We start from the raw sequence: 21,632 nt of genomic DNA, 5'->3' as shown, positions 1-21,632 counted from the left end.
ATAATACATGGACAAAAAAGTATGACATCGAGATAAGGCCATTCCCCCTCCTTACCTTAAATTTAGCTGTTAGCATCTCTGTGGCCTCCTGCTCCTTCCTCAGGTCCACCATCATCTTCTCCTTCTCTTCCAGCAGCCTCTGCTTCTCCTCAGCCACCAGGCTTCGGTCATCCAGGATTGCAGCCTTTTCCAGCTCCAGCTTCTCCTCCTGCTCCTTCATATAGTCTTCCACATCCTTCTCCATGCTATCCTCCGTCTCCTCATCGCCCTCCCCATCTGTTACCTCTTCCCCATCCAAGCTCTTCCTCAGCCTACGACTAGTCCGCCGTCTCTTCTTGGTCAGCATCCCGCGCTTGTCCAGCTGAGCCTTCAGACGGGCTATCTCCTCCTGGAACTCCCTCAGAAGGGCGTCCTTGGGGTCCTCGTTCACCCGCGGCTTGTTCTTAATGTTCTTGGCTCTGTTGGCGTACCTGAGTGTGGTCAGGGTCTCGTCGTAGTTACTGGACGAGGGCCCGAGAGTGGCCACCATGATGGTCTTGGCGTTTCCTCCCAGGGAGTCCTGCAGTAGCCGAGTCAGCTTGGAGTCTCTGTAGGGGACGTGGGTGCTCTTTCCGTCCACTAGGGCGGAGATGACATTGCCCAGGGCAGAGAGGGATAGGTTGATCTTGGTGGCCTCTTTGAGGCGTTCCCCCTGCACCCCGGTCTTGCTCTGTCGCTCGCTGCCGGCCAAGTCCACCAGGTTCAGCTTGCCCACGCGGATGTGGTTCTCGCCATCGAGGCCCGTCTCGCTGCACTCCACCGTGATGACGAAAATGGCGTGGGACCTGGAGCTGTGCTCATTCATGTTGGTGAACCCGATCGACCTGGTCTGGTTGCCCACGTTCATCACGTGCTCAATCTCCTTGACATTTTTGGTCACGAAGGAGGAGAGGTCTTTGATGTAAACTCCTGAATCTGGATTCTCCTTGAGCTCCAGCTTCTTTGTGTGGTCTTTGCATAGGAGGTCTCTGATTTCCTCTTGATAGATCTCCAGGTAGGAGGCCCTCACCAGGTACTGCTGGTTCTGGGATCTGGATATGTGCGTGAAGATGTGCTCGAAGGAATTCGGGATGACTCCTCTTTTCTCAGGGTCCTGCCACAAGCCTTGCATTGTGTAGGTCTTGCCGGTGCCCGTCTGGCCGTAGGCGAAGATGGTCCCATTGAAGCCGAGCAGCACCGAGTCTATGAGGGGTCTCACAGTCTCGTCGTACAGGTCGCTCTGTCTGGACCCGGCGTCGTAGACGGCATCGAACGTGAACGTCTTGAACGGCTCTCCCGGGGGCGCCTTCGGGTTCCGAAGCGCCACCTGGCCCAGTTTCACGTCCATCTCCACAATCCTGTCAGTGCCCGCCGCCTCCTCTCTGCGGTTCAGCGGGCGGCAGCGCACCACCACTTTGACACTTTCGCAGTTTTTCATTTTCGACATCTTCTTGGAAGTTGGATGCGGACAAGACAAGGGAGCGCGATGCTCGCTTCAGATGCTGACGAATCCGGCTGCCGAGATGACTGGAGTCATATGAGAGCAGAGGGCGAGGCGATGCTGTCAGTCCCCAGGTGCAGATGCATCATTTCTGCCCAGTCTGTCATGCAGAACAATGGACTGACTGCGAACCGCCGCCGCGTGAATTAAAACAAGCATAAATTCCTCCGCCGAGCAGCGGCAGTCGTCCGCGGTCCCTCGCGGATACGAGCAGATTCCCGCAGATGCGGACAACGCCTGTGTTTTGTGGTCCGAGCGCAGGGGGAGGGGGGCGGTTCGCACCGTGGATGTTGCGGGCGTCCTCTGCTGCTGCTGGTACTGAGAGAAGAGGCGCTGTCAAACCCACCCGGTCCTTGGCCACGCCCACCGACACATTGCGTCACCACAGACACCGCCCAGTATCACTGCGGACAACCGCAAGTCACTCTGGGACTGGTAGTCTTTTCTATTATTTTTCATTTTCTATTGAAAACTATATCATATTGGGAATTATTTTTTTTTTGCCGTTTTTACACGTATGTTTTGTATGGAACCGCCAACAGTGGCTCTGAAAAATAATGCTGTAGGCATACTTACGTGCCTTTTACGTTTATGTATTTACAGATATTTTGGGGTATTTCCTATCAGCATAGCGTGTACTAGATTGAAATCACAGACCTTTGGCAAACCCTTTAAAATAATGTTTTAATTGTATTTTTACAAATCTACTTTGTTGTAGGTACGTTGTTGTAATTCTTTAAATAGGAAGAATGGTACAGGTCCATGCGTAGGTGGACTATCGTTACGACAGTAAGTGACGCCACCTGGTGGTAAGTAAAGAGACTGTCACGGAGCTTCACTGACCCTCGTGTTATATGGAGCAAAACAATTGGGACGAAGTAAAAAGTCTTTTGACCTTCCCCTTCCTTGGGAAATACGAACGGAATTCCCTGCTCACAATAACCTTTTGGTATAGAACATTAGAGTTTCGGAAAACAGACAAGACCTACCGAATATTACTGTACATATAGCCCCACAGGTCTCTTCTATAGTTTTTACATTACATTTAATTTTTCCTGGGCTATGTTTTCAGTGGCAATAACAGTAAAAGTGATTATTGGAAAACTGGAAAGCAGCTTGTTGCTTCTGACGACTTGAACTGCATTGCCCCATGGGAACTGTAGTTTTGACCCTATCAATGCTATTCAAGCAGCAAGAACCTACATCAACCTTCAACAGTATGTTCTCACTGTATAATTATGGTTTATAATTTTTTATTTCACTTACTTTGCAACGTAACATTTTTTTCCCCATCACACAATTATAAAACTGAACCTCTGCTGAAGCTGAAAAGTGACGAAAAACTTTATCATGTGCTTTGTTTGTTGGTTATTTTCCGTGTTGTTTCTATTGTCACCGGCAGAGGGCGGTATTTCTCGCACTAATCGTTCGAACTTTCATAAAAGCGCAGCATTGCGAGAAAAGCAGAAAATTACATCCGATTTACACCAAATGCGTTCAGGTTTTCTGTCAAATGTCTTGATCGGCGTGTCATTCTAGTGATCCCGATGTTATTAAGTGGATAGTGCAGGTTATCATCTTGTTATGTATATAAAGGTTATGTAGAAAAAAATCCAAATGTTACCTTATCCATTTTGTTTGCACATCACACGCTAATTCCGCCTCTTTGCACATATTAATGCATTTGTTTTGTAAACAAAGTTAGCGCTGAACTTATAGATAACTTGACAGTGGACAAGCAGGTATGCATGAGCATCTTGAATGCCACGATTCTAATGTCTGTTTTAAGTTCTCCAAAATCAAACTTGTCAAAGCACATTATGTATTTTCCCTTAATTTCTTTTTTTTCAGTAAAATTAATATTTAAAAAAAATTAAACACCCACCTTATATGTCTAGGAGTAATTGTAGCATTTATGCTGCAGCAGAAGATCTTTAGGCAGAAAAGGTGTAGATGTGGAGGGTACTGTGAGATGTGTTTAGGGTCACATGACAGCATAAATAACATCCTAGCTCCTGTAACTGGTGATGACAGTATTTTAAATGATGTTTTACTTATACCCCCACATAGTTCCACAGCAGACATGATGCTAATTTTGAGAGCTCCTTGTCCGCCAAGTGAACCGGCGCAAATCTCAGACTCATAGTGTAGAATGCTGAGAAAGACCCTTTTTTTTTTCCCTCCCAGACTGGTTTTATGGGCTTGTGCCATTCCTATGAAGAGTTAAAGCACAGAATGCAAACACCTTTGTGAGTGTACATACTTGCGATGCGATAAGAAAATGTCCGGTGTTAACTGAAGAATTATTTGCATTTAATCCAACTGTTCATTTTGTTCCTCGCTTCCATTATGCTTCACCTTTCTAATTTTACTAACGTTAGTTTAAAGACCAGTTTACACCATTCTTCCTTTATATCATACACCCTGTGATACACCTGGACTCATCACCGGTGACGTAACCTGTGCTCACCAGATGTTTTGGGTTTTTTACCATCAGAACCCACCTCGCTGTGTCGGTTCCTCGTACATCAGCATCTTAATTTCATTAACCATTTCTTTCCGTTCTTCCTAAGAAACTATGAGCTCCATCAAGATGGCTTGCTTAGAAGCTACAGACAGCAACACAATGTCTGGCCTCAGATTTCTCTCTAAAGGAGGTTGGAAACCTTACCTGCCTTTCTAAACCAGCCATCGGCTCCCAGTTTTATGCCATCACCAGGAGCCCTGAACTGGAACTGGATACTGGTTCTGTTCTTCACCTTCCTTGACAAATGCTAAAGCCAGTTTTGCTCGCCAACAGGCCCTCAAACAAATGTAGCATTTGGATATACTTTCATGTCTGGGAATAATACGTGATTGACGTAACTCTCTTGAAAGGTAATAACTGAGCTTTACTGAAATATGCTTTTGTAGGCCAATAACTCGAAATGGTGAAACTCAGAACTGTCACCCGCACCTTGCCCTCACCTGCCTCTCATCAAGGTGGCAGGGGATAAAAGGACAGGGTTTCCGCGCCTGCTTGCGGAACCTCACTCGAGCGACCGCAACTCCCGTGTGGCAATTCCTGTCCTTTTGCACTTTCTGATCTCCTGGCTGCCACCCTTAGCTTCGTCTCATCGTTTACGTCCTTGTCTCTACTTCACCATTTTAAAGTGCATGAAGAAATCAAATGTTATATCAGAAATCAGCTATTTATTTCTCCCTTCAGTGAAGCATTTTGAATTATAATTGGGAAAACTGGAATATCGAATTTATGTAAGAAGTACTGTTGATCATATTTAATTACTTATTAATTGAGCCACAACAGGTCTATTTTAGCTTGGAACGATATTTCAGTATGAATTCATGATTGCAGATATCAGCACAGTACAATCATATCCATACAGGAAAAGAAAAATTAATACTGCTTAATTCCAAAATGTTCCATTTTCAAAAAGATAAAGAAATCAAAGTACAATAAAGTCAGTTTTAAGATTATCCAAGAAAATAAGTGTTCTGTTCATCAGTTATACCACATAAAGATTACAGAAACTTCCATAATGCCTTTAACTTAATCCACAACTTGTATGAATATATAGCTCTAGAAATATCTGTAGGTCAGCTAATTAAAGGCTGACAAACAAACAGCAACAACAATAATTCTGAGTGAAGCAGAACCCGAAGGACACGAGCGCCCTCTGATGGAAGTGCAGTGATTTGCCTGAATGCGGGGATGAGCTGGAGGCGCGTTTTCATTGAAAGCGCGCCTGCTGGGGGAAGGCAGGAGGCAGATTCAGATGCCCGCAACTACTGTGTCATTCACAAAAACTTCATCTTAAAAAAAACGTGTTGAAGTTAAACCACGGACATGCAACGGTGTGGTTATTTTTAGTGGGATTTATTTATGTTATTTATTACACGTGATATAAAATCGGTTTTCTACTTTAAAATATGGCTTTAATATATTATAGGAAACCTGGCTGAACCATTGTAATTTATAACACATGTTAAATCAGAATTCTTGTCAACAGTAATGGTTATATTTTGTATGCACTTCTTTTTAGTGTGGGACGACTGCTTTTCTTCGCTGTCACCTATGAGAAAGCTTGGGGAACAGGGAAAATTACATTTATACATTAGGGACACGGCTGCATCACACGCTAGGAATGGCATCATTATTTTTACAAACAGTTGGAAGTGTCACGACGTCAAAAAATTTGAACTGCATTCCACGTTGAATTGGACAACGTTGCGTGAAATGGCAGCCATTTTGGCTCAACACTATATATTATCCGTAAGCGTCGGTTCCCTGTCCACGGGAGCCAACATGACTGAAAATGCCGTCCAGTAACATTTGCCCTTTCTACATTTTAGCATTAGACACGCCCTGCTCGACTTGTGACCGTATTCGGTCTCTCGAATCACAATGAGCGTTATGTTTGATGAACAGTCATGTTAACCAATGGAAATGAGAAAGGCGAGGCAGGGGCGGAGACAGGGGTGTGTCGGTAAACTAGGGTGTCGCCTTAGGGGCTCTATTCGAAGGCGACGGCGGTCGTCTGTTTGAGCATTAAATTTAAGAGATCGACATTGTAATAACGGTGTTATTTAAATAAATCGATATATTTTAAAATCGTTCAACCGCTTGCGATTTTAGGTAGAGACGTGGTTGGCATGAAGGACAATGCCAAGTATTTGAATTAGCTTGCTGGCTAGCTAGTTTGAAGAAAGAGTAAGTCGGGTTGGGGGAGCCATTTTGTCCCGACTGTGTGGGAGAAAGAAAGAGTGGAAAAGGGAAATAACGCTGGGTGGGAATTGCAGCTAGCTAGCCAGATAGCGACAGAAGCAAAAAACAGTTGCAGTTTGTGGAGACGCGGTAGTCAAACAGTATCCATACGGAGACCCGGCGTGCGGCGTTTTTGGGAGTTGTCAGCTCTGTTAAAATTCCCCACAAGCTAGACTAGTCAGTCAGGTCGTTTTAATGAGCGAATTTTTTTGGTTGAGTATTTAGAGATTTCGCAATACAATCTCTCATCCTTCTTGAAATCGCTTTCTCTCGATCTGCCGAGCGTTTTGGGACGCGCGATTCGCGGTTCAATGGCGAAGAAGACGTACGACCTGTTATTCAAGCTGCTCCTCATCGGAGACTCGGGTGTGGGGAAGACGTGTGTGCTGTTCCGCTTCTCCGACGACGCCTTCAACACCACCTTCATTTCTACCATAGGTGAGTCGGCCGCTCGAGTTTGCGCCGCCGGCTCGTGTCTGCGCGCGCGGCAGTGAGAGAGACGACGGTCCGTGTGTTTCTACTGCACTGTGTGTCGCCAGACATGATCATCATCATGTCGAACTGAGCACTTTAGACTAGTTTTGCCCGGTGACCGTAGCGTAGCGTAGCCGCGACCGGTCCGGTCATGACTGATCATGACTGACTGGACGATTCTACAGAATTTCTGTTTCGGTTTTCCTAGCAAAAATTATGTTGACCACCAGTCCACCGCTAACGACAGAACAACACAACTTTACCGCGTGTGACTATCATGTCTTGGGATTCTCGTTTTGCGGACTACCGGCGGTACCGCGTAAACACCACGTCCATCATCAGCCTGGCTGGACCGGCCGGGCAGAGACTGAGAGAGAGAAGGCCTTCGGCTTCGGAAGTAAAACGGGACTGACGGAGCTCGTTTTATTTCGATTGATTGATTGATGTTACGCTGTACCTTTTGAAATATAATTAATTGAGCTGCTGCTACATATGAATTATGTGGGTTCTTAATTGGTGGCTCGAGGCGGGGGGGGGTACTGTACTGTACTGCACCGCTCGCAACGTCGCGTTCCTGTGCGTCTCCGGGTTGCGCATGCGCAGTGCGCTCACGCAAAGGCGAAATACCCAGAAACACAGCTGGAAAGTACACGCGTTTTGTGTTCTGTACTCTTCTGTTGGAAATTTTACAGGTATCCAAAGCTAATGTTTGTAACTGGGAAGGGAAACTACACGTACATCTTATTTTATGTTGCAGTCTTCCCAGCAGGGTTTGCCAGCCTTTAATAACAGATCTTTGAAACTGAAGTGGGTGGGGCCAGTAGTTAGTTTTGAGAACTCCAGTCACAGTGGTTTCTATGATAAAGTTGGTAAAATGGAACTTTTTAAGCCTTAACGTAGTACTGTGGTTCATTGCGGTGTTATAAATTTTGTGTGGTGTTATGGGTTCTTGCAGTGCAGTGTTCGACAATGTAAATAACTGTCTGTGTTCCTTACATAATAACTTAGTAAGATGGAGAAATTCTTCAGTACCACAACACTTGATCTGTATGTTTCTGGATGTTTTGCACATTCCTTCCTGGACACACGTTTGATACCATTTAATTTTGCTCAACAGTGTTATGTATGATCTGTGTTTTAAATTGGAGAAACAGATTTTATGGCTTTTCATTATGATGCATTTCTGCGGTCAGGTACGTATGGTTACAGTTTTTAACCACAAAGTTTAAGTACTTTATTTTTAAAAATCAAATGATGATTTCTGCCGAAGCATTTTTCTTGTGGTGATTTGTGGTTTCACAAAATTTTGCCCTCACTGTGACATACACTTAGTCTTTCTGTTCGCCTGAAAGTTACTTTTACGTTTGATTCATAGTAGGTTTTTCTGTGCATAAATAATGCACTGACATCGCTATATGCAGCGATGAAAATGTTCGCACTATTGTGTATAGGTCTGTATCTTAAAGTATTTTTAAATTACGCACGCATAAGTATTTTATGCCGTTTGTTTCTGTTATTTTAATACTTTTGTTTTGAACAGTAATATCACAGTTTATTTTCCAAGTATACAATTCTGTATTATTGAATTTGATTTCATTTCAAGTCCCCCCCCCCCCCCCCCGCATCAAATATTAGTGGACTTTAAAGATAGGCTTACTTAACGGAACTGCATTTTAAACAGGGTTTTACTTTGAGTTTTGCTTACGAAGAAGTTATTTATAATGTTCTAGTGATGAGTATGGATGCAAGTTTCAGATGGTATGTTGCTACACTTGAAAGTCAATGTCATTGTTACATAAATTAGCTGGCTAACGGTTCGATATAATTTCACCGTTATCGGGCGATACGTGGGAGCTTATGTTAGCCGTATTTCGAATGACCATTCTAATGATTACGGCATGTTTTGGGCAGTGTCAGACATTTGTATGAGTCGGTAACGAAAAGTCAACATCAGTACTAATCTCTGTTAGACAGTATCTTCTGTTTTTTTTTTTTTTTTTTGCACAAGTTTCTTTGAGTGGAGATCTGCACATAAACTCAACACTACTAATGGAGGTCATTATCATTGAACAATACAGTCCCACAGAAGGAGTGAAAGCAGAATGTAAAACATCTGCATATTGCCGTACAGCATGGTGTCATCACTTGTGCATGTTGTAAAGCATTTTTGCATGTCAGAGCAGTACATGAATAGAATACTTGATGGTTCAGATGCATTTTAGCCTTTTTATTTGGTGTCAGCAAATAGCCTGAATTTCAGGCAGTGATTTTTGCATTAAAAAAAAAAATCACCGAATCTTTAAATCCCTGCAAGCTTAATACCTTTTGAAGGGGAATGTTTAATAAATGTGCAGGTACATCTTAGAAATATTCATAAATGCAGCCTACTTTCTTTTCTTTGGTAGATATTATGTTATTGAAGTTGTGCCAGTCTCTTGTCAGCTTTGGCTGATGACACAGCAGTTGAGTGTCTTGCAACATATGTAGAGGTCTGATGTGCTTGCTCAGTGTCTTAAAATATATAACCGGAAACTCCCTTCCCAAGTATCCAGGCCCTGTAGATCTCCGCAGAAAGGTCACACTTACTTTCTCAGTCACAATTTTAAAACAAACAATAATGTACTGTGTTCAGCGATTGTTTTTGCGTTGTGTTTTGTAGAATGAGAAATATCCACTGTTCTCACAAATTTATTTAATAGCGATCATTACGTTGACAGCAAATGTTAGCGTAGCTGTTTAAATTGGCTAAAAAATACAGTAGGTTCACCTTTACATTTAACTGATGCTCTTCTCCAAAATGAGTGTTAATCCCCTTAGTTACTCATACCTGTTTATAAAATTGGGTAGTGAAACAAGCCCATGATTACCACTGAAACTGAAGCAGTGCTGTAAAGCACCATAGAAACCCAGGCTGAGTCAGAGGAGAGGGATTTGAGACTGTATAGCAGCTCACTGCCAGTGGCAGTTGGTCTTGCCTTCATGGTTGCTGGTGTCTGCTGGCATCTATATTTTGCCTGAATAAGATTTCGAGTCTTTGTAGTTCTCCAAATAACATGTAGCATTCCAAAGTTTTTGTCTACACTTACTGCTGTTGAAAAATAATAGCTGCTGTTGGTTGAAAAATAGGGAGCACTGTGGAGCAGTGGGTTTAGCCGCCGCCTGCTGTGTAGCGCGTCTGGGGTTTGAGCCCTGCTTGGAGTGCCTTGCGGTGGACTGGCATCCCGTCCAGGGTGTATGCCCCCCCCCCCTTCGGCCTTGCGCCCTGCGTTGCCGGGTTAGGCTCTGGCTCGCCACGACCCCGCTCGGGACAAGTGGTATTAGAGATTGTGTGGTTCATAAGTAGTTGCTGCAAGGTTGCTAAGAGAATATGTACAATGTGATTTATAGAGGCACAAATATTGCCTTTCAATGAACAAATATACTTTTTTCTGTCTAGTTGAAATATGTGAAAAGTAATTCATGTTCACCTTTTCTGGCCACGTATACAGTCAAAATGCATTGCTTAATTTGGTGCACATTAAGTTCTTTGGATGTGATTATTACAATAGCTGCATGTTAAACAAATTTAGGACTGTCTGTCTAATTTGGCAACAATTGCTATAAGGCACTTTAGTTTTGACCGTCGTTAGTTTAATGGTATAATGTGATGGTGCATCCTAACAGGTGCTTGTTTAGATTATTGTAAGTATTAGTCTGTTTACACCATGATGTTGTGCCATTACCTGCAATTGCTCGTTGAGTATTGCTATATGGTGCATGATTGTAGTGTACTGCAAAAAATGTACAAATACAGAATGAACAACACTGAACAGATAAGGGAAGGAAAACATTTCCCCAAATGTTAGTGTTTTTTCCACCACAGTGTGTTTTTGGCACTGCAGTATTTCCAGTAACATTGTTCCAGTTCAGCAATTTGCACTCCAGCTTTAGAAACATAACGTAAAATATTGGCATGCATATGAAATATTGATATGCTTTAGTCACATAACTCATAACTGTGCAAGCTTTCGCCACCTTTCAGTATGCTATCCTTTGGAATTTCGATCTGCCGAGCTTTTCGGGTTTCAGGCACTGATGTACATATTTCAAAAATGGGATTTTTTTTTTCTTTCTTTTTACATGTATGTATTTTCATTGGCTTAGTGTGAACCAGTTGACATCAACAATGCCATCTTGGTTGCCATTGATTCACCATGGCTATTGTGAAATGAAAACCTGTCCTACCTGTTTGAGCCATCTTCAGAAAATGTGCTCTTTATGGGCTTTTGTAAGTTTGCCTTGCTTATGTTAACTAAGCTTTTTATTTGTAAGTGATTTGGGATTCTCCCAAAAGGTCAGGATTCCGTGTAAACTGAAGATTTGTAGACAGCTAGAAGAGCTGGTTAGTTGGTAGAAATCCAGTTGTTTACTTGGGATGATTGAGGTGTATCGTTATGAATTGTTTTCTGCTGTTGTAGAAAATGTAGATTTTTGAGTCGTACATAAGAGGATGCAAAGTGGTGCAGTCCTGACTTTGACAGTCCAGACATACATAGGTGAAACACTTTCTGCTGTCGGTACAGTAGAACTTGTGTGTTCTCTGCCCGAAAGCATTTTGAATCACACAGCAATCAAAGGATGGTGCACAGAAATGACTTAATTTCAAAGTATCTGGTCATATCTGAACTTTAGAGCTGTAATTTATGTTAAATCCCAGAAACAAAGCAACCATTTCTCTGTCAGCATTTTCACTAACAATCATTGGCCATTATTGTATTGTGTGTTCTTTAATTGTATAATGCAGTAAAAAATGTAGATTTGACCTATTGCTTGTAATGTGTTTTACAGTTGAAGTGATGATGACTTTTGCTTTGTCATTTATACATACAGTACTGTGCAAAAGTCTTACGGACTTAGATGTTTTACAACATTTGTTTTAGACAGTAATTTAATGTCTTGTGCATTAATGTGAATGTATTTTAGATTTCCAAGCATTCTTTTTGCAAAAAGTTACAGTATTACTGTAAGGGTTTTGTATGTGTTTAAGGAAGTATACACATGCACACAGAGTCTGAAACCGCTTATCCAAAGTAGGGTCGCAGCGAACCGGAGCCTAACCTGGCAACACAGGGCGCAAGGCTGGAGGGGGAGAGGTCACACCCAGGAATGGGCACCAGTCCATCGTAAGACACCCCAAGCAGGACTGGAACCCCAGACCCACCAGAGAGCGGGACCCAGCCAAGCCCGCTGCGTCACCGCTCGGGACAAGAAGTTGTTGAAGATATGAATGGTTACTAAGCTTTGTAGGAAGCTTATTAATTAAGAGCATTATTTTTGGAAGCATTCTCACTTTAAGCTTTTTCCCCCCAAGTGCCTAAAACTTTTGCACAGTACTGTAACTTGTCTAATTTTGCTGTGACAAGCAAGTAAAATAACTTTTTGACTGGGGCGCTAGTCAAGTGTATAGTTTTACATCTGATGGGTACGAGAAGTGCAGGTACACCTGTGGCTGCTTTCTCCCACACATTGACCCCTTTTTCCTCTAGTGTATAAAAGGCTTTTTCTAGCCTCTCATGGTATTTGTCAATTTTTCCAAGGCAGTCAAACATAAATCTGTACGTGGTTATAGATCAACCAGTTCCTGTCTGATATTATGAGATCTTGAAAAGGTATGTCACAAATTTGACCCCCATCCTGATGATGACACTGCTTATTTCATGAAAGAACATGTCTGAAATAAGAATACAGCTGCATATTGCTTTTAACATCTCTGGAGCTGAGACTTTGTGCAGATCCAAGCTTAAATCAGCTAGTTGAGCAGTTTCTTACGCATATGTTAAAATATTCAGGACTTAATTGGAAAAAGAATAAACAAACAAATGTCCTGGATGGTATTACACTCTGCTTAAAATGCATTGCAAAACTTTTGCGATTTACTTTTTAAGCAGCTGTTCTTTTGCAGTTTTGTTCAGCTGTTTACTCTTCATGACTGATAAACTCTGTTATTAAATGTGGGCATCATTTCAGCAGTGGCCTGAAGGTTTTCCTAAGAGGGCATGTAGGTTAGTAATGTTGGAAGAAGTTTAGATAAAATGAACTGTGTCCAGTTTCCAGCCTCTCTATGTGGGTGTGACATAAAATTAAACATGAGATATTGCAGTGGAAGAGAGTGACTCAGGCCCTGGCAAACTAATCTGTCCATTGTCTCGTGTGTGCGCCCCACCTAAACTACAGTTGCTTGCATTTAAGCGATTTCTAAATCATGTGTTTTACAATAGTTTAGTAGTTGAGTGCAGTGGATAGTATTTATTGTTGTCCTTGGAGTAGTGCTTAATGATTGGATCCCTAATAAGAAGAGCGTTAGGTCTAACGTGCAGAATTGTTTAGGGCTTTGACCCCTCACTGTACTGCTTGAAGTGGAACGCACTAGTTAAAAATCAACCAGTCCATTTTAGAATTATGTACCCCTGGTTCTAAGTTTTGAAACCTGTGAACTTGTAATGTCTTCAGTTTGACATGGTTGGAATACAAGACTCCTGTAATGGCAAGAGAAATCAGGACCTTTCAGTTGGAACTAAAATGCTGTAATATAAATTAAAACCATATGCAGTGCTTTATTTCTATTGAGTTTCTTAACTTGTGTTACGGTTTAATGGTCACCTCCCTTTAAAATGTTGTGGTCTGCTCAATACTCTGTCTATTTGTCATACATAGCTTTTTGGCTGGCCTGAGTCAGATGTTTTGGAAGCGTCACTGTTTCCTATGCATAGATGTTTGAAATTAAAGTAGTTGTTTTTTTACCATCTTATGAGATGCCTGTACCTGTATAGCACACTAAAGCACATGCTTGCTTTGTTCATTGTTTTTGTTGGAACGAATGAATGCGCCACCGGCTTGATGAAATACTGTAGCTGGTTGTCTGGGACACTTACAGAGACAGTCATGTTCCAGCGGCCATTCGTCGATCAAACTGGCACCATTCAGATTTAACAATGTTCCCCTGTTTTAAAGATGAATGACTTTAAGACATTGGTGTTAAAGGGACTAGTCACTCTCAGTAGCCAACAGGCTGGTATTTCTCATGTTCTTCCCTTAGATAAAAACACTGGTTTTTGTCAATGTATTCTAGCAAAAATGGGCTCAAACTCAGTTTATCATAAAATGCCACTGGCTATTCAGTGAATTCAGCAAGTTGCAAATCATTAAATATCAGTTATTGTCAGCTACATATTGCCTGTCGCAGTACAATATCTAAGGCAAAATGGTGTAGTAATTTCTGCTTCATAATACCAATTGGCTCATACACGATGGTAAATCGGGGATGATGCCAGTATAACGTGAAACTCATGTTGTCTTGTATGCGGTTTCATCCCCGACGCCTTTGTTTGGCATCAGTGAGTAAATCGGCTGAATGCAAAGCAACACAATGTGCATTTCTCCCACAAGCTGCTCTTTGGAAGTGCTCATTGCAAAGTTCTCAATTTTCCTGTTGCTTTCACTCAATGTTCATTGCAAAAAATTAGTGTGCAAGGTGACAATGTGCATAAGAAATGTGCTGATGATGGTTTCAGGTGGTGAATGTTTAAAAAAAAACAAAAGGCTTTAATACCTCAGGAAAAGGCTTTGGTGTAATAATAAGAGGCTATGACTGGCTGTCTTTTCTCCCATGGAATTTGTGCAATTCCGCAACTCTGTGGTAATGCACATCTGCATAGTGTTGGAAGAAGTGCAAGAAGCTTGATGGCTGATTTTGAATTCCTTGTAGTCCTATCAGTCCGCTGGAGAGATTCAACATGGCAGTGTCCATTGTGGCCAGGCAAGAACGAGTGCCATTGACTTTTAAATAAAAGCAGGTGTTGATAAATTGTTTTCATAATGCTGCCTCTTCTGGTGAATTTACTGTAGCGTTTGTCTAAGCGTAATCATAGATTGTCCTGTTGTAGAAGAAGCGATATATGTAGACTGTTTTAACTGTTAATGGCATGTTTGACAGCTTTTTTTTTTTAAAGAATATTTTAGATATTTAATGGCAATAGACCAATGTGCTCGTGATAAATTAGGCTGTGATATTGGCTTCTGGTAGAGGTTAACTGTATTGAGTGGAATACCTGACTACATTTACATTTGTGAAATTATTGAACAGATGATTTTATACAAAGTGAAGTACAGCTCAGAGTGCGGGTGATAATGGAAAAAATAGAAATTTACCCAACAGTCAAGAGATAAGGATAGAAGTAGCTCTGAAGAAGGTAGGTTTTGATACCTTTCTAGAATGCTGAAAGGGGGTCGGTGCTTTCGAGGGACTTGGGAATTACTTGGTTAATAGATTGTTCATTGCAAGGCGTGAACGGAAAGCGTGATGGAATTTTCATGGCAAATCCAGCCACTATAAAAATTACATTTAAGTGGATGTGTAATGATTGCTTAAATTGTTTATTATTCCAGAGTCTTAGGCCATGTGTTTCAGGAGTAATTTTCTTCTCCTATTGTATTTTACAGGAATTGATTTCAAGATAAAAACTGTTGAACTACAAGGAAAGAAGATAAAATTACAGATATGGTGAGAATGCATGTTCTACAAAAATACTTTTGTTATAGATGACTAATTTAATAAATGAAACATAAACAAGTGTTTTCTATAAATACAAGGACTCTTGGTTGTACAGAGATGGGAAAAAATGGAATTCATGTACTCCTCCGTGTGAAAATTAAGCTTTGCTGGCTGAACTATGCTTGCAAATATTGTACATGATTTGTCCTGATGATCGCCATTTCCACTTTATTGGCTCTTCATCAAACTCCCCAAAGATGAAATTAATGTATAAAAATTGCTATTGTAAAGGAAGTGAAATGTGAAATCTGTCTGTAGGATTTCTGAATTCTTGGTTGTATAATACCTTGTTGCAGTGATGCCCCCTTGTGGAGTAAAGGTTATTTAAAAATATGCTTGGAGCTCTTGTTCTATCTGAATTTAGCCATTTCTGTAAACTGCGGTCTTATACCTAGTTGGTTATGTCAGTGGATGTTCTGTTATGAGGGTCGTTTCTATAAATGTAGCTCATGTGTTTAAATGGAAAAGACTCCTGCTTACTGTTAAACTGGAAATGTCCGATCCCCCATAATTATGCTGTGTACAGGGACACTGCTGGTCAGGAGCGGTTTCACACAATCACCACCTCCTACTACAGAGGGGCTATGGGGATCATGCTGGTGTATGACATCACAAATGCCAAAAGCTTTGAGAACATCAGCAAGTGGCTGCGAAACATAGATGAGGTGAGATTCCCCCTTCGCATTCTCACAAGGCTACAGTGAGGCTCAGCATGTTGCGGCAAAGTATTCAGATATCTAGGCTGCCGGGTTAGTATTCTACATGTGAAATCCTTTCTTATTTGAATAATTCTGCACCACATGACAGTAACGATTTCTTACTGTGAAGTTGCATGTGTTGAAATAAAATGGTTGGTTGTTGTTCATAACCATTTTTTGTGCATTGGAAGTAATTTAAATGGTTAATTTTTCAGCATGCAAATGAAGATGTTGAGAGAATGCTGCTAGGCAACAAGTGTGACATGGAAGACAAGCGGGTGGTACCAAAGGCAAAAGGAGAACAGGTCAGATGGTGCACTGCAGCATGTGCAACTACACTTTAACGTTTTTTTCTTCTCTTCAGTGTTTTTAATCCACTTGATGTTGAATGTGTTAGCATTACGGCAATTCACACCTTGAAAGTGGTACCCTGTTCAAAAATCAGTGAAACAGAAGACAAGAATTGACTTGAACTTTTTTTGAGTGAAACAAATTCACAGGTTTAAAATGCCTGTTGAAATTTCAAATTATGAACTGCATGGCTCATCATTCTCATTTGTACCCTTGCTTATCCTGCATTCACATGCATTTGTTGCCAACGTGAAACTTGGTGCTACGGTAGGTGAGCCTCAAACTTGTAACTGGAATAGGGTAGTGCTGTCCTTATATTTCATTATTTAACCCCTTCTGTTTTTCCAGTTGGCTCTAGGTTGTATGAGTAAGTGACAGTCATGCTTTAAATAGAACTGGCTCCCATTTTCACTGACCCTTGGCCCAGCTTTAAGGCAGTGCAAGCCCTGGTTAAGATTGTTTCTGCCAAAAGATGCATGCATGCAAATGCAACGTTGTGTTCAGATGTGTTTACTTAATTTGCAGTATTACACTGGAAAATTTGACATTCTCATTAAAATGACTATCAGGGTTGAAACTTATCTTCCACGAAAATGAATTCAGTGTGTTTTAAACGTTTGTGTTTTTAGTTAATATTCTCCAACAGAAACATTTTCTTAATCTCTTTCTTATAGTGTACTTATTGTATATTGTACAGAAATCAGCACCTCTCACTTTTTTGTCAGTATTTCATCTGATCCCACTCTGTCAGCAGGCAGCACTGACTGCTAATATTGCCTGTTGTTCTAGATCTGTAAAACTAAATTCCTTATGCCTATGGAGCGCTGCTTATTACTGTGCTGTTTCTTCCTCTGTCAGATTGCAAGAGAACATGGCATTAGGTTTTTTGAGACCAGTGCAAAAGCAAATATCAACATTGAGAAAGCATTCCTCACGTTAGCAGAAGACATACTTAGAAAGGTGAGTTTCTCCAATTTTTGATTTAAAATGACAGTTTAGAGAGGTAACTCATTTAAAGGGTATTTGGTAAATGGATTCAGTGTTTAAAATATTGAGATTTTCTTAATATGAAGTAACTGTGTTTCTTGACTCCACACAGTCTTCAAGGTTTATAATTTGTGCTAATTTTTTAGTGTTTTTCTTTTTTCCTATGTTATGAAGGTTTTCTATTTTTGGTATCAGCATTTTCCATTTGAAACGAATGACAGAGCACAGAGATGCAAATTGTCATTCCATTCTCGTTGTACCCTGTGTGCTTTCCTTGCAGACACCCGTAAAAGAGCCCAACAGTGAAAACGTAGATATCACCAGTGGAAGTGGAGTCACAGGGTGGAAGAGCAAGTGCTGCAGCTGAATAATCTTTCCCTTATTCTTACCCCCCCCCCCCCCCCCCCCGCCTTTATTCTCTCTCTTTCTCGCTCTCTCTCTCTTTCCCCCTTTCCGTCTTTTTCTCTTCCCCTTCTCTAGCTGCCCTGCTGATTTCCATCCGTTTCTGAAAATAAACCACTTCACATGTCTAAATCTAACACTCTGTCCTCTCATACCTTTAAACAACTTTTTGTTCTTCCATTCATGATTGCTTGCTGACAATATTTTTATTTCAAAAATGTATAGATAAAGAAATCATGTTGTTTCTTGTCATTTATTTTAAGGATACAAAAGAAGAAAACTCACCACTACATTTTTTTCTTTGTTTTTGGGTTATATTTTAGTCAAAACTCAACTCAGTTGTCTAGTTTTGAATCTGCAACAAATGGTCAGGATAAACAAAAGAGAAAACCATGTAGAATTAACAATTTTGTACAATAGTGGGGTTTGTATACAAGCGCATAAGTGACAAGACGAGCATCTGTGTAGATCTTGCTTGAACTTTTCTAGGTGGGATTTATTTTGTCCTGTGCCTTAAATGGAATAGAAGGAGCGGCACCTCTGGTGGGAATGCCACTTACTGTGGTACATTGACCATTAATACACATATATTAAACTGCTCTCGCTTCTCCATGGCCATGTCAATATATGAATTAAACTGAAAGGAAGTGCAGAAAAGTTTGAATTTCTTTTTAGACCTTTTTTTATCAGTATGACTTATTTTACACTTAAGATTTCTTTACCTGTCTTGCATGCTAATTTCTTTTGGTTGGAAAACTTTTTTGTAAGTTACTCTTCAAAAGAAATGGCACCACCTTTTCAATGTGAGGAGTAGACTGAATAGTTCTTTGGAAATTCAAACAGTTTTGCAGATCCATTAAAACTAGCTTGTTTAAGTTAAATATTTGTGGTTTATCTTTTTATTTCCTGATTATTGGTGTTCTTGTGCATGGGGATGTTTTTTTTTTTTTTTTTTTTTTTCTTTTTCTTTCAACGTGGTTGATATTGCTGTGGTTACTCAGTGGTATTTGAACAAACCAGTTCTTCAAATGCAAGACCCTAGTGGAAACCAAGAATTATGACCAACAATAATTCACAGTACTGGCTTTGACAAAATATTTGATTTCACCACTTTCAGAATGTTTTGTTACAAGTCAAATGGGTATCATCAATGCAGTGATGAAACTATGCAGATTCTGAATATGTATTTATATAGCAGTACTTATTTTGTGGTTTCACATTGGGTCTGTGTTGAATTTGCCTAACATAGTCATTTTTTAAAAGGGCTTTAACATCATGTTTGGAAATAGAATACAAATCAAGGTGGGAGCAGTCACTAATCTTTGTAGTAGAAGCACTGCACATTTATGGGCCCGTGTTACTCTAATAAAATACTGTCCTTAAGGTGACCTAAGAGCTGCTCCCCTCAGCAGGGCATTAGTGAATGACTTTCATCTTTAACCAAAGGTGGGGCCGAGGTTTTGTGGGACTTTTTTCAGTTTTAACCTTCGTTACGAAGCATGCAGCTCACTTTCTATAAATGTGCACTGCTTTGCATTTTCTGTTATACCTGCACTTTCTGCCATTAGTAACTGTAAGGGAATACAATGTAAATTGACATTTATAGCACCATAACATATACACAGTTTATGCTGTTTATTGCGACAAAGTGTGCTCTCTACCGTGGAAGAAGCAGTGTGAAGATTAACAAGTTGCTCGTTTAAACACCTTGGGCTCCGTTGTACTGATCAGGAGTCTGGTGGTTTAGTTTTAATGCTGATATGACTAAAAACGTCAAATAAACAGTATTTGTAGATTATGTAGTTGTTGCTGTTTGGTGTTGGGTGTAAGTGTAAATCAACTTGATATGTTCTTTGCTTGGATTAGTCCCTGTGATTTCAGTTTTGCAATTTGGTTGTAATGTTTTTGCATCAACAAAGCCTTAAAGAATTAGAATCCAAATCATCCAGTGTACCCAAAGTACATATTCCTTTTTGTTGGTTTGGGTTTTTCGTTAAACCTAGGCCACAGACTTAATAGAATAGTAGAATGTATTGCGCAACTGAAGTTATTTTGTATTAAAATATTATGGAATGATACAAGCGTAACTTCAAGATGCATAAAGTCTTTAGGAAAGGAATGGCATGCCTGTGGTATTACCAAAAGTTAGGGAGGGATATTTTCTTTCACCATATTTGTAAGCACAGTGAAACTAACATTGGGAGAAATCAAGAAACCAGACAAAAATAATTTAGGTGGAAGTCTTGTTACTGAGTTTCGGGTTCTGAGGAAATGGTAGTGAAGGTAGCGGAGGCAACACAGGACTTGTCAATTTTTGAGTCCTATGTGTTCTCCCTTGAAATAATTCAAAGTCTGACAGCTGCATCTTGTAGCTTTTAAATGTAAAATAACCATCAAATCTTGACACAGTATCCCTTTTGCTTGATCTCTCCCCTGTACAACCCTTTCTTAGCCTTATGTATTATTTGCTCTACTTTAAGATACTTTCACAGAAGAATGGATTTGACATTGGAATGTGGTGGTGTTGACATTTTTGACATCAATAAAAGCTCACTTTGTACAGTAATATTGCATGTGTGGAGAGGTGAGATGATTTTCACAGGTAAACAAGTAAAAAAAAAAACCTCTAAAGTAAAGCATATGCAACAGCTGCGGATGATAAGTCCTTTCTTGGCGATGATGAAGAAATTACTTTAGGGACGTTACTCGCTGTTTGCCTTTACACTGACGGCACCAAACCATGCTATTTACGGAGTAGACCGAGGGAGAAAATGACTATTTTGTGCAAAATGAACCAGTAAAATAAGCTTACAAAGGTGTTGTGTTGCTCCACTAACAAATGCTACATTTACGTGATTCATTGAAAAACTCAGCTGGTACGAGGGTAACCAGTTTTCATTCTTGTGTACAGTGTCCAGCAGAGGATGCTAACTCTCCACAATCCATAAATTTTATCTTGTTGTTCCCTCTCCTTCAAAGGCGAAGATGACTACTTCGGCAGTCTGTGTACCAATCTGATGATCTATTGTTGTTGTTACTGTGTAATGTGAACTTTGTTTCACCTGAGATGAAATTGTAAGAGTATTACTTTGTAGACTTCCCTAGTTGCATTTTTCTGAACAGTCTTGCTCTGCCTTGATTGTTGCAGATCACTAATCTATTACTCTAAACAATACTTTGTACTACAGGTCCTGTAATTTTGCTTCTTTAAACTCCAACCTGCTTACAAATGTTGTAATTATGCTGACAGACATATAATTCAGGAGAGTAATGGGAAGTGCTCACTTCCTTACCCTTCTGATTTGAATAAAGACTTTACATGAGCGGCATGAGACAATAACATTAAAGAAGGTGGCTGCCTGGCCAGTTGGAGTTCATTCACAAACGTGAACTCTCGATCTATATCTACAGCATTCAAAATTTTATCACTGTATTATGCAGACCCAACTGGATAATGGCTAGAAATGCAGTATCCTCTTGATTAAATCTTAGATTAATTCGGAAATAGATTTTCTTTAAAATTGTGGGTTAGTAAAGGACAGAACATACTGGGTTTCATAGGGTGATAGATATAAAATGACCCTGTATGAATTTATATTAATGCAGTGGATGATGGGGTAAAAGTATATGTGTGTTCTGTCACGTTTGAATATTTTCTTGGGAAAGGGAGGACTTTTAAGTAGTGTATGTCTTAAGGGAAAATTACTCCACCCACCGGCCAAACTAATTGCACCCTTTCCACTTGAAAATGTTTTATCTGCAATTCAGTGGCAGCAGAATAACGTGCCATGGAAACTGGAATGGTATGTCCTCCTCATCCATAATGTGAATGAAACTGATGTTAAT

General features: G+C 40.5%; 2 protein-coding genes across 2 annotated transcripts in view; one reads left to right on the top strand and one right to left on the bottom strand.

Annotated features, from left to right (window-relative positions):
• kif3ca (kinesin family member 3Ca) overlaps positions 1–1,852 on the bottom strand; it is a 34,529-nt gene extending 32,677 nt beyond the window's left edge. Inside the window, exon 1 of the mRNA XM_018743930.2 lies at positions 56–1,852. Coding sequence (XP_018599446.2) covers positions 56–1,465 — 1,410 coding nt within the window. The 5' untranslated portion in view covers positions 1,466–1,852. The remainder of the gene's footprint in view (positions 1–55) is intronic.
• Positions 1,853–6,465: 4,613 nt separating this feature from the next.
• Positions 6,466–20,590, top strand: rab10 (RAB10, member RAS oncogene family). The gene is made up of 6 exons (XM_018743827.2): positions 6,466–6,722; positions 15,237–15,297; positions 15,875–16,013; positions 16,262–16,351; positions 17,256–17,357; positions 17,665–20,590. The coding sequence occupies exons 1-6, from the start codon at positions 6,596–6,598 to the stop codon at positions 17,749–17,751; spliced, it is 606 nt and encodes a 201-aa protein (XP_018599343.1). The 5' UTR covers positions 6,466–6,595; the 3' UTR covers positions 17,752–20,590.
• The last annotated feature ends 1,042 nt before the right edge of the window (positions 20,591–21,632 follow it).

The sequence above is a fragment of the Scleropages formosus genome, chromosome 1, assembly GCF_900964775.1.
Source record: "Scleropages formosus chromosome 1, fSclFor1.1, whole genome shotgun sequence".
NCBI classification, from domain to species: Eukaryota; Metazoa; Chordata; class Actinopteri; order Osteoglossiformes; family Osteoglossidae; genus Scleropages; species Scleropages formosus.
Note: the sequence above shows the minus strand (reverse complement) of the source record. Positions and strands in the feature narration are given on the sequence as shown.

What these genes read in the sequence shown, in the direction of transcription:
- rab10 (XM_018743827.2), top strand. Translation starts at nt 6,596, where the DNA reads ATGGCGAAGAAGACGTACGACCTGTTATTCAAGCTGCTCCTCATCGGA. An exon ending in CACCTTCATTTCTACCATAG is followed by an intron (nt 6,723 to 15,236) that starts GTGAGTCGGCCG and finishes TGTATTTTACAG; the next exon opens with GAATTGATTTCAAGATAAAA. An exon ending in CAGAAGACATACTTAGAAAG is followed by an intron (nt 17,358 to 17,664) that starts GTGAGTTTCTCC and finishes CTTTCCTTGCAG; the next exon opens with ACACCCGTAAAAGAGCCCAA.